This window comes from Saccostrea cucullata, unplaced genomic scaffold (genome assembly GCF_032062105.1).
Source record: "Saccostrea cucullata isolate Sc308-1 unplaced genomic scaffold, CSIRO_AGI_Scuc_v1 ctg19667, whole genome shotgun sequence".
NCBI lineage: Eukaryota > Metazoa > Mollusca > Bivalvia > Ostreida > Ostreidae > Saccostrea > Saccostrea cuccullata.
Window position 1 is genome coordinate 4637 of NW_026929329.1, and position 12537 is coordinate 17173.

The window sequence follows — 12537 nt, forward strand, 5'->3', positions numbered from 1 at the left end:
AGCGTTTGGCACATAACACAAAACTTCTTTTCTGATAAGGGTGTTAAATTTTAAAATAACAGACACACATATTTTGCACGCACACTGCTCTCAGCAGGAACATCCGCCCCCTTCCGGTTCTTGGCCCACGTGGTCTATGGACGACGGAAGAAGTTCTATATCTGAAGCTGTCGTCAAGGATATCATAAAAAGTAATTTTCGTTATTTAGGGATTTTTTATACCATGCAAGCATTTTAATCTACAAATAAAACTGTGGACCATTATATTTCAAATGTGAATTCCAAATGACATGCAAACATTGCTTCATCTTCATTCGACAATTCGCAACTAAATTCTGTGGACGATGCAATGACCTTGTTAATTAGGAAATACATTAATAAATTGAATGATTAGTGATATATTTATACAAATTGTTAAGCCATAATTTTTAACACTAAATAATCTACGGAATTGCTCTGAGCATCACAAAGAGCACCAAGCGGGCGTTGCCGGGCGACATGGGATGCTTACCTCTCCATGGCATCTGATCCCACTCTAATGTTTGTAGACATGTCTATGTTTGCTCCGATTCCAATTCGTATTCTTTCAGTGGAATATTGAGATACTGTTCGTGATATAAATGTCATAAAACTGGTAGTTGTATCTTCCCGACATTAACATGGTTCTTTTTAATTTATGATAAACGCCAAATAAACACCAGAGTGGTTTCATCCTATTCAGTAACCATTTTTTCCCGAAAATGCGTACATCTATACCGGTATACATGTACACTAGTTCGGGAATTCTTACAGTTCAGAAGAAAATCTTGTTTGGGGCTTAATTCGTTCATACATTTTACATATTTACTTTTTATAGCTACAGATATGGCCTTATTATACAAATGGTGCATCCATGACTTTAATTCTCAATTTCACTTTGAGAGTCCAAACTACCTTTTTGAATGTTGCGGCAATCGCAAATAGAACTTCATTAGGTTTCGAAAAAATATTTCCACTCCATCCAACACAGCATCAATCAACGTTCGGTTGATTGCACAGAATTTTTGGTCGTGAGCACCCTTGGAAGAAGGGGGGGGGGGGCTCCATTCCTAAAATGGAGGACTTTATTACATAGACTCGTGATTTGATTTCTTAAGTTTTTAATGGTCACAAATAGGCTACCGTAATCCTTCCCGTTTCTTTTCAGTTGATCCGCCATTTAAATTTCCTCTTAAACAAGAGGTCCATGGGCAACAACACACACCTGAGTAACCAACCCTACTGTCCTCATCAGGATGTTTTTCTTTTTAAAATTCCCCTCTTTACTATCTAGCTCTTCGGGAGCTTTGATTCATCAACATTGAAGCCAACGTTTAATATCAGTACAATCAAAATGACCCTGCTGCTATGTATACATACATTCATTTGGATCTGTTATTTTGGTCCATCCTCAACTCAAAAACTCTGTTCTGAGGAAAACTTATTCAACATACCGGGTATATTAAATACATTTTGTTTATGCATATAATTTAAAGTTCACCTGATCACATTTTATATTGAGAATCTGCCTCTTTTTATCCAGGAAACAAACTTCAAAGACAATAGAGTTCCGATATAGAAAACTATTATTAAGCCTATTCAGACGAAGAAACTCCTGCAAATAAAGTTTTAACAACTTTACCTTGGTCCAGTGTTACGTTTAGAATTCTTGGATTTATTCTTAGTTATACCATACAGTAAACTAACTACACAAAAGTACCCTGAAAATAGGATGCAATGTTCAGAAGGTCCAAAGAACCCTCTATTACACTGTTTTTGAACTTAGACAAACCAATTTGGCATAAAATAAGATACTTGTATCATGTGTATTTTGAAACGAACTCATTAATTTTTCAATATCTGGAGTTTGCCTTTTTTATTCAGGAAAAGTCTCATTCAATGAAGTAATGATGAAGAAAAAATATTGCTTTTGTTTTCTCATGAGAAAATATTCAATCAGTGCTGCTTAAATTCAATCTATTTTCAAGTCTAATGGTGGATCAGTCTAACTACACAAAAGTACCCAAAAATAAGGGTGTAGTGTACATAGTTCCTAACTGATGTTAAATTTTCACAATAGTACATGTAGTTTTTTTTTTATTTCATATGGTGTAGTTTCTCCCCATTTCCAAACTAAATTATTTCACTTCAAATGTATTCAAACAAATAAATATAACCTTCCTTCACCCTACTCATAAGTGAGCAAGAAAATTGTTAAATACTCACATTTGAACAATAAACCACTTTAACTTGTAGTCATTATAAGAAAACATCTTTAATAATTTCATTTAATTTCTATTTTTAGTTAGCCACAAGCATACACAACATACATGCTAAAATGCAATCATACATGGCAAAAACACATAATAAATAACAGCATTAAAATCAGAAGTGTTGTGCTGAACATTAATGAAGTGTTAAAAATGCATAGTTAACTGCATACTGTAGGATAAATTATATATTCTGAACACACAAATTCAGCACAGTTATATAGATATGTCTACTTCACAGATTCATTTCTCCCTATCACAATATCCTGCTTCTGATTAATAAAACATTGTATCTACACTCTCCTATCCAGCACCTACAACACCTGATAATCAAACATAAAAATACATATATTGCCTTTGCCTCTTTGTTAATTGACAGTTAATATAGCTGTTTTTTTGTTCTTATACTGCCAATAACTTTTTTTTCAAGGAATCTTTTATTCTTAATTCCTGTTTGAAATATATCTGTGACTTGTTTTTTTGCAACTGAAGAAACCTGCAATTCAATAAGTAATTTACTTCAATAAATATCACAAGGATTTAAAAGTTCGAATTTTGAAAATAATTCTTGTAGGTGAATAAAGGTTTATATATAATACATTTTTTTAATTAGTGTAAAAAATATTTTACAATCAACTTATGATAATTAAATGTTTGGCTTATTCTAGTACATGTAAATAAATATTAATGAATTTGTTGGTGGTGGAGCTGTTTATTTCAAATGTTTCACAAAATCTTGTTTCATGTTAACCAGAATTTGGAAAAGCTTACATCAAGCAGACGGAGTTTTAAAAAAAGAAAACTTACATATTAGAAAATTTTATTACATATTTTTCTTCAGATTTAGAAAACCAAACCTGAAAACGTGCAATTATCATATAAACATCTTCCCAATCAATTTTTCATTTTTAAAAATTCATTCTAAATCAAATTTTCAGATAACAAAGGTAAACCTGAATAACATGCTTTGTCCAGCAGTATCAGATCCATTTTATGGACCATATTATCTAATCTGTGCAATGACGCATCAAGGACTTCTCATACCAACTCTGGGCAAGTTTTACACATGGCTCTCAAACAAATTCCTCAGATCTTCAGTGAAGGTGGAGGAGGAGTTGGTTTTTAAGATTGACTGGACCCTGGAACCGCCGCCTATTTACAATCTCAGCGGAAAGAACGGCGTCATCAGCTACCAGGAACACCAACCAAACCCCAAAAACGGACATCTAGAGTCCTCCTGAGACAAACCTAGCTTTAATTCTACAAAAAGGACTTTCCTCTGTGTCAATATTTCATTTTTTTTTTAGATTTAGTAATATCTGTGAATAGATGTGTTTCACAAAACTTGAAAATATCTGTCCTTTTTAACTAATAATATAATTTTGCGCTTCTTAAAGATGCCGGAATCGGGTAAACGAATTCCCCATTTTTCACTGTTTTTTTCCCACTGATTTGAATGTTAACAATACGGAATATCTTGTGATAATATTGTTAATGTTCACACATGTGTGATCAAAAACTAGAGATCCTGTTAAGATATAATACTGTTTTGTATTGCTTTAGTGCTTTAACAGGAATCTGGAAAGGAAACGATTTTATAAATATTTTGACTTAAGTTCAGTATTCTATAGTGCTTGACCCCAAATTTAACATCTTTTCAATGTCCCAAAGAAACGTCCATAGTAATTTCATTAAAGATGCACAATTTATTAGAGAATTATTTTGCAAATAGTTGGTGAAGTCAATGCAATTAATAAATGGAAGATATTAACACCTCCTCTTTAAAGAAAAAAAAAGAAAACCAAGTCATAGTTTCTTAGTTTTCACCTTCTTTATTAGACTGTGCTTCAATTTAATTGTGTATTTGGGCATAATTTGCATGTATGTAGAGTAATATTCAGTTCATTTCACTATAGAAAGTGGAAACTATTTTCAGTATTACATATTGTAGAATTTATTTGAGTTGACACTTGTACATTTCTTAAGATGAATTCTCCCTAGACAGAATGATATATTTTACCGTATATTTGTATTATGAATTATTTGACATTGCAGATTTATGATTTATATTAATATACCGTATATTTGTATTATGAATTATTTGACATTGCATTTATGAAATTTCTTTTAATTTGATTTATGATTAACGTGCAGTAGCAACAGTATGCAATAACAAGCAAATTCAGAGAATTGTGGTCCCCCGCTTTCAGGGTCTTATTGATCTATTGTATATGCTATATGCAAATGTATATTCTAACTGTCTTGTGTGTCCTATCAGTCCATCTTATATAAAAACAAATTTTAAATTGAAGTATAAATAAAAGTTTTTTGTCAAAATTTATTTTTTGAATACATACATATAGTTCACACTGAATTATATACATAAACAGGTATCTTCAATAAAGGAACTTTTTTGGATTGTTATGATTTTGATATTTATTGAGGCAAAGTGCGTAGTAAAGGTGTAGAAAGTAAAGGTTACGTTCAACATGTATAAACATTTTCCAAAGTTTCATCAAAATCACATAGAATTAACGTATTTCAGATAAGGATTGGAAAATGATATCATGGCTTGTATACTTCTAAACTTGGGTCTAAAGAAATACTTGAAAATGCTGTTGATGTGGATCACTAAAGGTGTACATAACTCTTAAGAGCCTTTTGTGTGGATGCTTGTCCACACTACGTGATGGTCAGTATATGGTACTGGATAGGTATGTCCACGAAGGTATAAATCTTTGGTTAAAATGAGGTCAAGGGTATTTCCATTCACGTGGGTTGGGCCATGAATGATGTTACTAAGATTAAATTTTGATAGAAGGCTTGCAAAAATGGCATTATTTGGATCAAGATTGAAGTCTCCTAAAATTACATAGGAAATTTTTCTTGAATCAATGTCCATCAATAGAGCCTGAAAACACTGTAAAAAATCATCAATGGCAGGTCCCGGTGGGCGATACAGGGCCACAATCAATAGTGACTGGGATCGAATATGAACTGCCATGGCTTGGCACACATCTGATGAGGGAACATGAAAGTAGTCGGCATTTTGTTTGTTTGAAACATAAATTGCAATTCCGTGCTTTGTTATGCTGTAAAATGCTGAATGTTCCTGAAGATTATAATTGTTTTGGAACTGGCGGATATGAGTTTCTGAAACACATAGAATATCTAACTTCTGTATGGCAATGTCACTTTGCAAATCCACAGCATGCTTTGCTAATGTTCGGATATTAATATGTCCTATTGAAAGTTCTTCTTGTTTTTTTTCAGTCATTGCCATAGAACAAGATAATTGAGATTCTCTCCTCATTCGATGCATTTCCTCAAATGCATCTTTATTGACTTTTATATCACCATCGTTAAAGTTCACAATCTTTATGCCTTGTCTTGATGTTGCCCTGCTGATCATGGTGTAAGCTAGACCTTGCGGTGGTGGTGATTTTGTCAATCGCGTAAAGTCTGCTATCATGTATTCATAAGTGCTTCCTTGAGATTTATGTGCAGTCAGGGCATATGCTAGTGTCACTGGGTACATTTTCCTTTCTACAGGTACACTGCACTGAGATGCTAATAGAAAGCGGACACTTATTGCTTGAATTGGAACAGTATCCTTCAATTGTGGAGGTGAACTTTTCCTTGCATTTTTCCCAATGACATCCTTCTCAAACTTCATGTATAACTGTCCATTTAATTTGTTGTTGCTTGGAATATTGTAGTCCACTAGTGTTCCAATAACTCCATTTACAAGGTGGTCTGCAATATCGTAGTTCTTGGTCAGCATTAACCGAGCACCCTTAGCAAATGTCAAAGAAGATGGTAGACCACCTGTCTGATATAAGTTGGTAGAATTAATTGTGACTTTCTCTAAGTTCGTGTGTAGGTCATGCTTGCTGTCTCTAGCTTTCACCGTTACATGTGGTGTAGGAAGTTCCTGCAGCTTCTGAATGTTGTACTCATCGACTTGGCTGTTAGTCATATAGAGATGTACTGCATCTTTGGGGAATGCAGAGGTATCTGTATCTTGAAGATCTTTTAGCATAAGTATGTCCTCATCAAATGTTTCACCAGTTCTTACTCTTGACAGAACCTCAGCAAACTGAGGATCACCTTTTTGTCGTACAATTTCTGTGAGTTCATAAAGTCTGAAGTGTTGCTGCCAGAGAGATCCAACAAGAGCACTGTAGTCAGTATTTGGACTTGGTTTGAATACTGCCCTATCTCCAACTGGGTTTAACTGTAGCAAGTCTCCAACAGCTAATACTGATATCCCGCCAAATGGATTGTTGCTGTCTCGCCCTGTGAATATGTCTTGTAGAGTCAAATGAAGGTGTTCCAAAGAAGTTGCTCCAAACATGGATATCTCATCTGCAATAATAACCTTTAGGTGAATATATTTTGATCTCAGAAAGTTCAGCTTCTCTAATGATAACTTTTTGAATTCAAATAGTTTTGATTTTTCTTTGACTGGGAGACAAAATGCTGAGTGCAGAGTTGTTCCATTTATGTTGGAAGCAGCTTTTCCAGTTGATGCAGTCATCAATATGGTGGGCTTGTCTGGATCATGACCTGGCTGCCTTAGTGCTCTTGAGAGACCCTCATAGATAGCATTAACAACATGCGTTTTTCCCACTCCGCCTCCTCCACTAAGAAATATGTAAAAGGGCTTTGGTGCTGAATCAGAGTCTGTAGAAAGCCTTGTGCGTGTTGCCCAAAAATACAGATAATCAAAGAGGAGACGTTGCTTCTCATTTAATGATCGAATCATTTCATAAAACTTAGGATCAGACACAAGCTGAATTTTTCCTATGCTGTATTGTCGTGGTTCTTGGCAATTACCATCATCTGATACCTCTTCAGGGAGAAAACTTGGGTCAAGATATGGGTGTATACAAGCACCGTCTTTTTCTAGTTCTTCCAAATGTTCTTGCTCTACACTCGAAGCCAATTCATTCCAGATTTCAGGTGAAGCTTCATTTGGATCATAGTCTTCTAGTGCAGCTTCAACTTCTTCATAAAAAGGTTCATAAAGAGTAATATTACTGAGAATTTCTGACTTTACTTCTAAGAATTTCTCTTTGTAAGATAAACTTTTCAACTGTGATTCTGACCTCCAAGGCATGTACAGCAACAACAAGCGATGATAATACATTTCTTCATCTCTTTCTTTGGAAACGTAATGGTATCGTATGAAACGTGACTTTTTTCGCTTCGTTATTGTACCCATTCCATCTTTCAGAGAAATTGTATTCTTTATGCAACTGTCTGCGACTTCTTCTTCATGACTGTAATCTTCATGCAAGGAAGATTTACTTAGGTCATAATGAGATCCAAATTCGGCAAGACAAAGATTCTCCATGTCATCTGGCCGTTTTGAATATTTTTCATGAATGCTGGCAACATACAAATCAGTATCGTCATCCTCCATTTTTTCTAATATGTAGCGAGGTTTTATTAAGCGTGTGCGATTTTCTTTGAAATCAGTTTGAATAAACAGCACTTCAGTATTTGATTTCCTTAAAGGAAATGAAAGGATTCTTGCTATTGCCTCATGTTCGGACACTTCTCGCGACTTTCTGAATACATCACCAATATCACGTAGAGCATCTCTCATTGACTTATTTTCTGATTCCTTACAGGCCTTTCTCATCATTTCACTCATACTTCGCTCTGGCTTGCAGATGTAGGATGTCAAATAGGCAATGCAAGCCCATACATTTGTGATGAATTGAATATCCATATTTGAGCGAAGTGCCTGGAGAATGTATGGATTGTAGTTATTAACATATACTTCTGAAATACTTCTTTTCATTATCACTGTTGTACGATTCTTTGAGATTTTAAGAGCATTGATATAATCTTCTTCCGTGATGTTAGCTGACTGAAGCACTTCCTCAAATGAAACATTACTTTCTGCTGCAGATGTAAGAGCTGTGTATACCTTACTCTGTATTTTTGAAGAATTTTCAATTAAGTGTGCTGAATTTTCAGTATTTGGAACTCTAGAAATTACAGTTTTTGACGTAGGACATCTTGGGTAACCAAATCTACATCGAGTGTTATTTTTCCTGCACGTCCGAGTATGGTGGTGAGTTTGCCTTGATACAACAAGATCATGCAGAGGGTCATCTTCTGAAGGAATGTGACATTTTATATGTGTGTCTATAAATGCTATGCATTCCTCATCTGTGTTGATATCTATACGAGGTGCATCTTTCACATGTATAGCACTGTGGAAATGTTCTGTTCCACGTCCTTGCATTTCTTTTCTTAAATCGTAATTAAGTATTTGACCTATTGGGTGGGCACCACTGAGTATGACCTTTGTCCAAAGTTGTTCAAATATATAATCTATTTGTCTTGCGGCAATGACTGGATTTCTCTGAAGCCACTGTCTTTTCGTGTTCCAGTCCATAGCATTAATGTCATCAACAGTCAATGTGGTTCCATACGTCTTAGCAATAACTTGAATGACTTCGGGCCAGTGGAATTCTGCAGCTGAACCTGTCAAAAAGAAAGTGTAGGGACCCAGCTGTCTTAACTTTGCAAGCATGTCCAGCTGCATCTGTTGCCAGTATTGAGGGGTTCCTCTGATTGTCTTAAAGGTGGCATAAAGATGGTCATCTGTTAAAAGTCGATGGAACCTTGTTGGATCCTTCAGCTGCCCAACTGATATGTCCTCGTGGTATGATTTTCTAGTTGTGATTGAGATAGAATTTTGTACCTGTTGTTTTTCTAATAAATCGAGCATTTGAAAAACATACTCTGGGCACTCAGAAAATCTGGTATCTGTAGACAGTAGTCGCACATTAGCATACTTTTTTTCTGAAAGTTTCACAACTCTCTTCACATTTATACTGTTTTTTCCATGTGGAAATAGGTGAGGAAATGCTAAATATTCCCAGTTTGGTTCTGTATATGTAGAGCTGGGCCTTTGTCCCTCTGCAGGGGCTATGTTTATAATTGCATCTGATCCAACTGTAGGTCCATGAGTGGGCTGAAAGCATGTCACATAATTCAGTGCCTCTTTTTGTTGAATATGTTCTCTTACTTCAGCAGGCGCTGCTTCATCAACCTCGTCTTCACTGTCGACTATTGTGTCATCCTGTGCAATATTTGCATTTTCTTGAGTAAACGGAAGGTCACAAGTCCAATATTCATTGATATCAATATCTTTATAGTAAGGAGAATTAGCTTTTAAGTACTGAAGGGCTCGAATTATATGCTGTGGCCTGATGCATTGTTTATGCACAGCATGCTTGTCTGAGAGACGTCTCTTCAGAGCTAGTGTTATAATTTGAGATTCTGCAGATGTTCTTGGTAATGCATTAACAACTTTGGATAGGTCAGAAGGCACTAAAACAACTTGTCCACTGAGTTTGTGTTGAGCTCCTCTCTGCTGTGCTACAATTTTCATGAAAGGTAGTGTCTTAGATATTAGTTGAATTTCCAGAGGACAAAGCTCCTTCAGTATTGGAGGTATGCAGTCTAGCTGGAGTCCATTTGCTATGCACTGGGATGGCATATTGCCTTTTTTTAAGTTAAAGTGGCAAGTTTGGCAAATCCATAATTTATTATTGTCTTCTTCCTCATTAATATGACACCATTGGGAGAGTGTAAATCTTGAAACCTTGGGATAGGAGGATTGCTTATAACACACAACAGCTGTTCTATATAGAAGGCGCTTGCAAGAAACACAACAACAATCTGGACCTTTAGTTATTACTGAAAGGAAATTTTCAATAGTTGTTTCAATTGTCAGGTCTGAACGCTTTTCTCGGTGTTGTTTTCTGTCGTTCTCCAGTTGTTTTTGTTTCTTTGATTCATCTAAAGTATTTCTTCTCTGATTATGTTGTCTTTTATCTTTATCCCGCAGTTGTTGTTTCTGTGATTCATCTAACAAATTTCTTGCCACTTGATGTTGTTTTTTATCTTTATCCCTTTTGGCTTCCTTCTGTGATTCATCTAATGTACTTCTTCTCTGACTATGTTGTCTTTTATTTTTTTCTCTCTGTTGTTGTTTCTGTGATTCATTCAATGAATTTCGTGACACTTGATGTTGTTTTTTATCTTTCTCCCTTTTGACTTTCTTCTGTGATTCATCTAATGTACTTCTTCTCTGACTATGTTGTCTTTTATTTTTTTCTTTCTGTTGTTGTTTCTGTGATTCATCTAATGTACTTCTCTGACAAGTTGTTTCTGTGTTTCATCTAATCTCTTTCGTCTCTTTTGATGTTGCTTTTTATTCAGTATCTGCTGTTGTAGCTTTTCAGCATCATTTAAGTTTTTACGTTTCTTTTGTTGTCGTATTTTGTCCTTTTCTCTTTGAAGTCTTATTGCCTCATCTGATGATAGTGACATTTCCCTGTGTTGCTTTTGGCGAATACGGTTTTGTTCCTTTTGACAAACCTGATTCGCCATGTATGAATCAGCTGAAGACATGAGCAGGTCTGTTGATTGAACAGGAAATAGACTTACTTTCTTCATGGATAAGCACTTTCTCAAATGACTTGCAGCAACAGAGATATCAAAGTTTATCTGTGTGCAATCTATATCAAGAAAGCAGGAAAAGGCAAAGGCAATTGCCATTATCCCACATATAGGTTGTGTTGACTGCTGTGTTACAGCTGGATATTTAACTCTTGTGACACAGTCCTCTCCATATATTATTTGCAACTGTGGAAGAACATCAACAAACTTTTTTTGTGACATCAACGAATCAAACACATTTATTCCCTGGTTAGGTTGTTGGTATGATGTCATCCAGTGGCCTGCAATGTGGTGAATGTTAATGCACAGTTGATCATTTGGAACAATTGGTTTTTGTAGAGTTTTATCTTTTGTAGTGAGGATGGGTTTCATTTCTGCCGGTGTGTAGTAACCAATAAACTCGACTCCACGTTGTGTATAGTTCTCTCTCATGAGCTCCAATGCACTGCAGACAACATCATCAGTTATGTCTGTTGTCCCATCGCCAACAAGTGACGCTACATCCTTTACTGTACATCTAACTTCTATGTCCTTTGCCTTTGAAACTCTGCTATCAATTCTGCCCTGCTGTAAACAGAAGATACATATACTTTATCATATAGCAAGCGAATTTATGTTTATTGAATGTGTGTTAATTGATCATGATCTGTAATTTACTTACCTCAGGAATGGAGAGTGGAGAGTTTTCCAGCTTTGTTTCATAAGTGTGTAACTCATTATATCTACACGTTGATGTCTGAAAGAATAGTATATTGGACTGAAGTCATTCTAATGGTTATAAAAGTGAAACAGGAAACCAACTCAGATGTGCATGGAATTAATGATAAGAAAGTTTATGAATTGTATTATTTCATATTGAGGAAAATCTCACTTTGTGGATCTGAAACTTCTGGTATGTGCTGAAAATCTTCTTGCATGTTGGACAGTAAGAACACTTGTGGTTTGTAAGAGTTTTGAATGATTTGTAGGTTCGTTTACAGAGTTCACACTGAAACTGGTTTCCAGTATAGACATGTGCACCTTTATTTCCTAAGAGATAATGTTGCGAAGACATCCTAGAATATAACAAATGAAAGAATTTTACTTCATTGATAACAACAGTTGATTGTAAAAAATATTTTCATCTTAAGAAAATTATAGCTGGAGATTAGTGAATGATATGTAACACATTAACTGTAATATAAAATATGACAAAAATGGCAATCTGCCTTACATGAAATTAAAACAGTAATAATTTCGACGGAATTTATAATCAAATTTTAATTTAAAAAAAAATAGGACAGTCACAAAAAAAGTAATTGAAAAAATTGGAAAATGTCTGAACATGGGACCGTAATGAAATAAATGGTGAACACTGAACAAACAAAAACAATTAGAATACAGTATATGAAAACTAGTTAATTAATTAAGAATATCGGGACAATAATGTACCTACCTAGTGCAGTAGCCAATGTAATCTGGAGGTGAGATTCATGGTCATAAATATTATGTACCTAGCTAGTACAATAGCTGACATAATCTTTATGATATATATGCATATATATATATATATATATATATATATATATATATATATATATATATATATATATATACACAGAAACACATAAGTAGCAAGGGAATTTTGTACAATATTGACTACAAACCATCAATTGATTATGGATTTGTAATTTACTTACCTCAGGTACAGAGATAATAATATGTTTCATAAGTGTGTAACTCATGATGTTTTTAATAGAATATGCAATAAAGTACTAAT

General features: G+C 34.8%; 1 protein-coding gene across 1 annotated transcript; it reads right to left on the reverse strand.

Moving 5' to 3' along the window:
• Positions 1-4938: 4938 nt before the first annotated feature.
• LOC134280486 (uncharacterized) lies at positions 4939-11832 on the reverse strand. The gene is made up of 4 exons (XM_062762895.1): positions 11650-11832; positions 11440-11514; positions 10470-11345; positions 4939-10311 (listed from the first exon to the last, which is right to left on the reverse strand). The coding sequence occupies exons 1-4, from the start codon at positions 11830-11832 to the stop codon at positions 4939-4941; spliced, it is 6507 nt and encodes a 2168-aa protein (XP_062618879.1).
• Between the last annotated feature and the right edge of the window lie 705 nt (positions 11833-12537).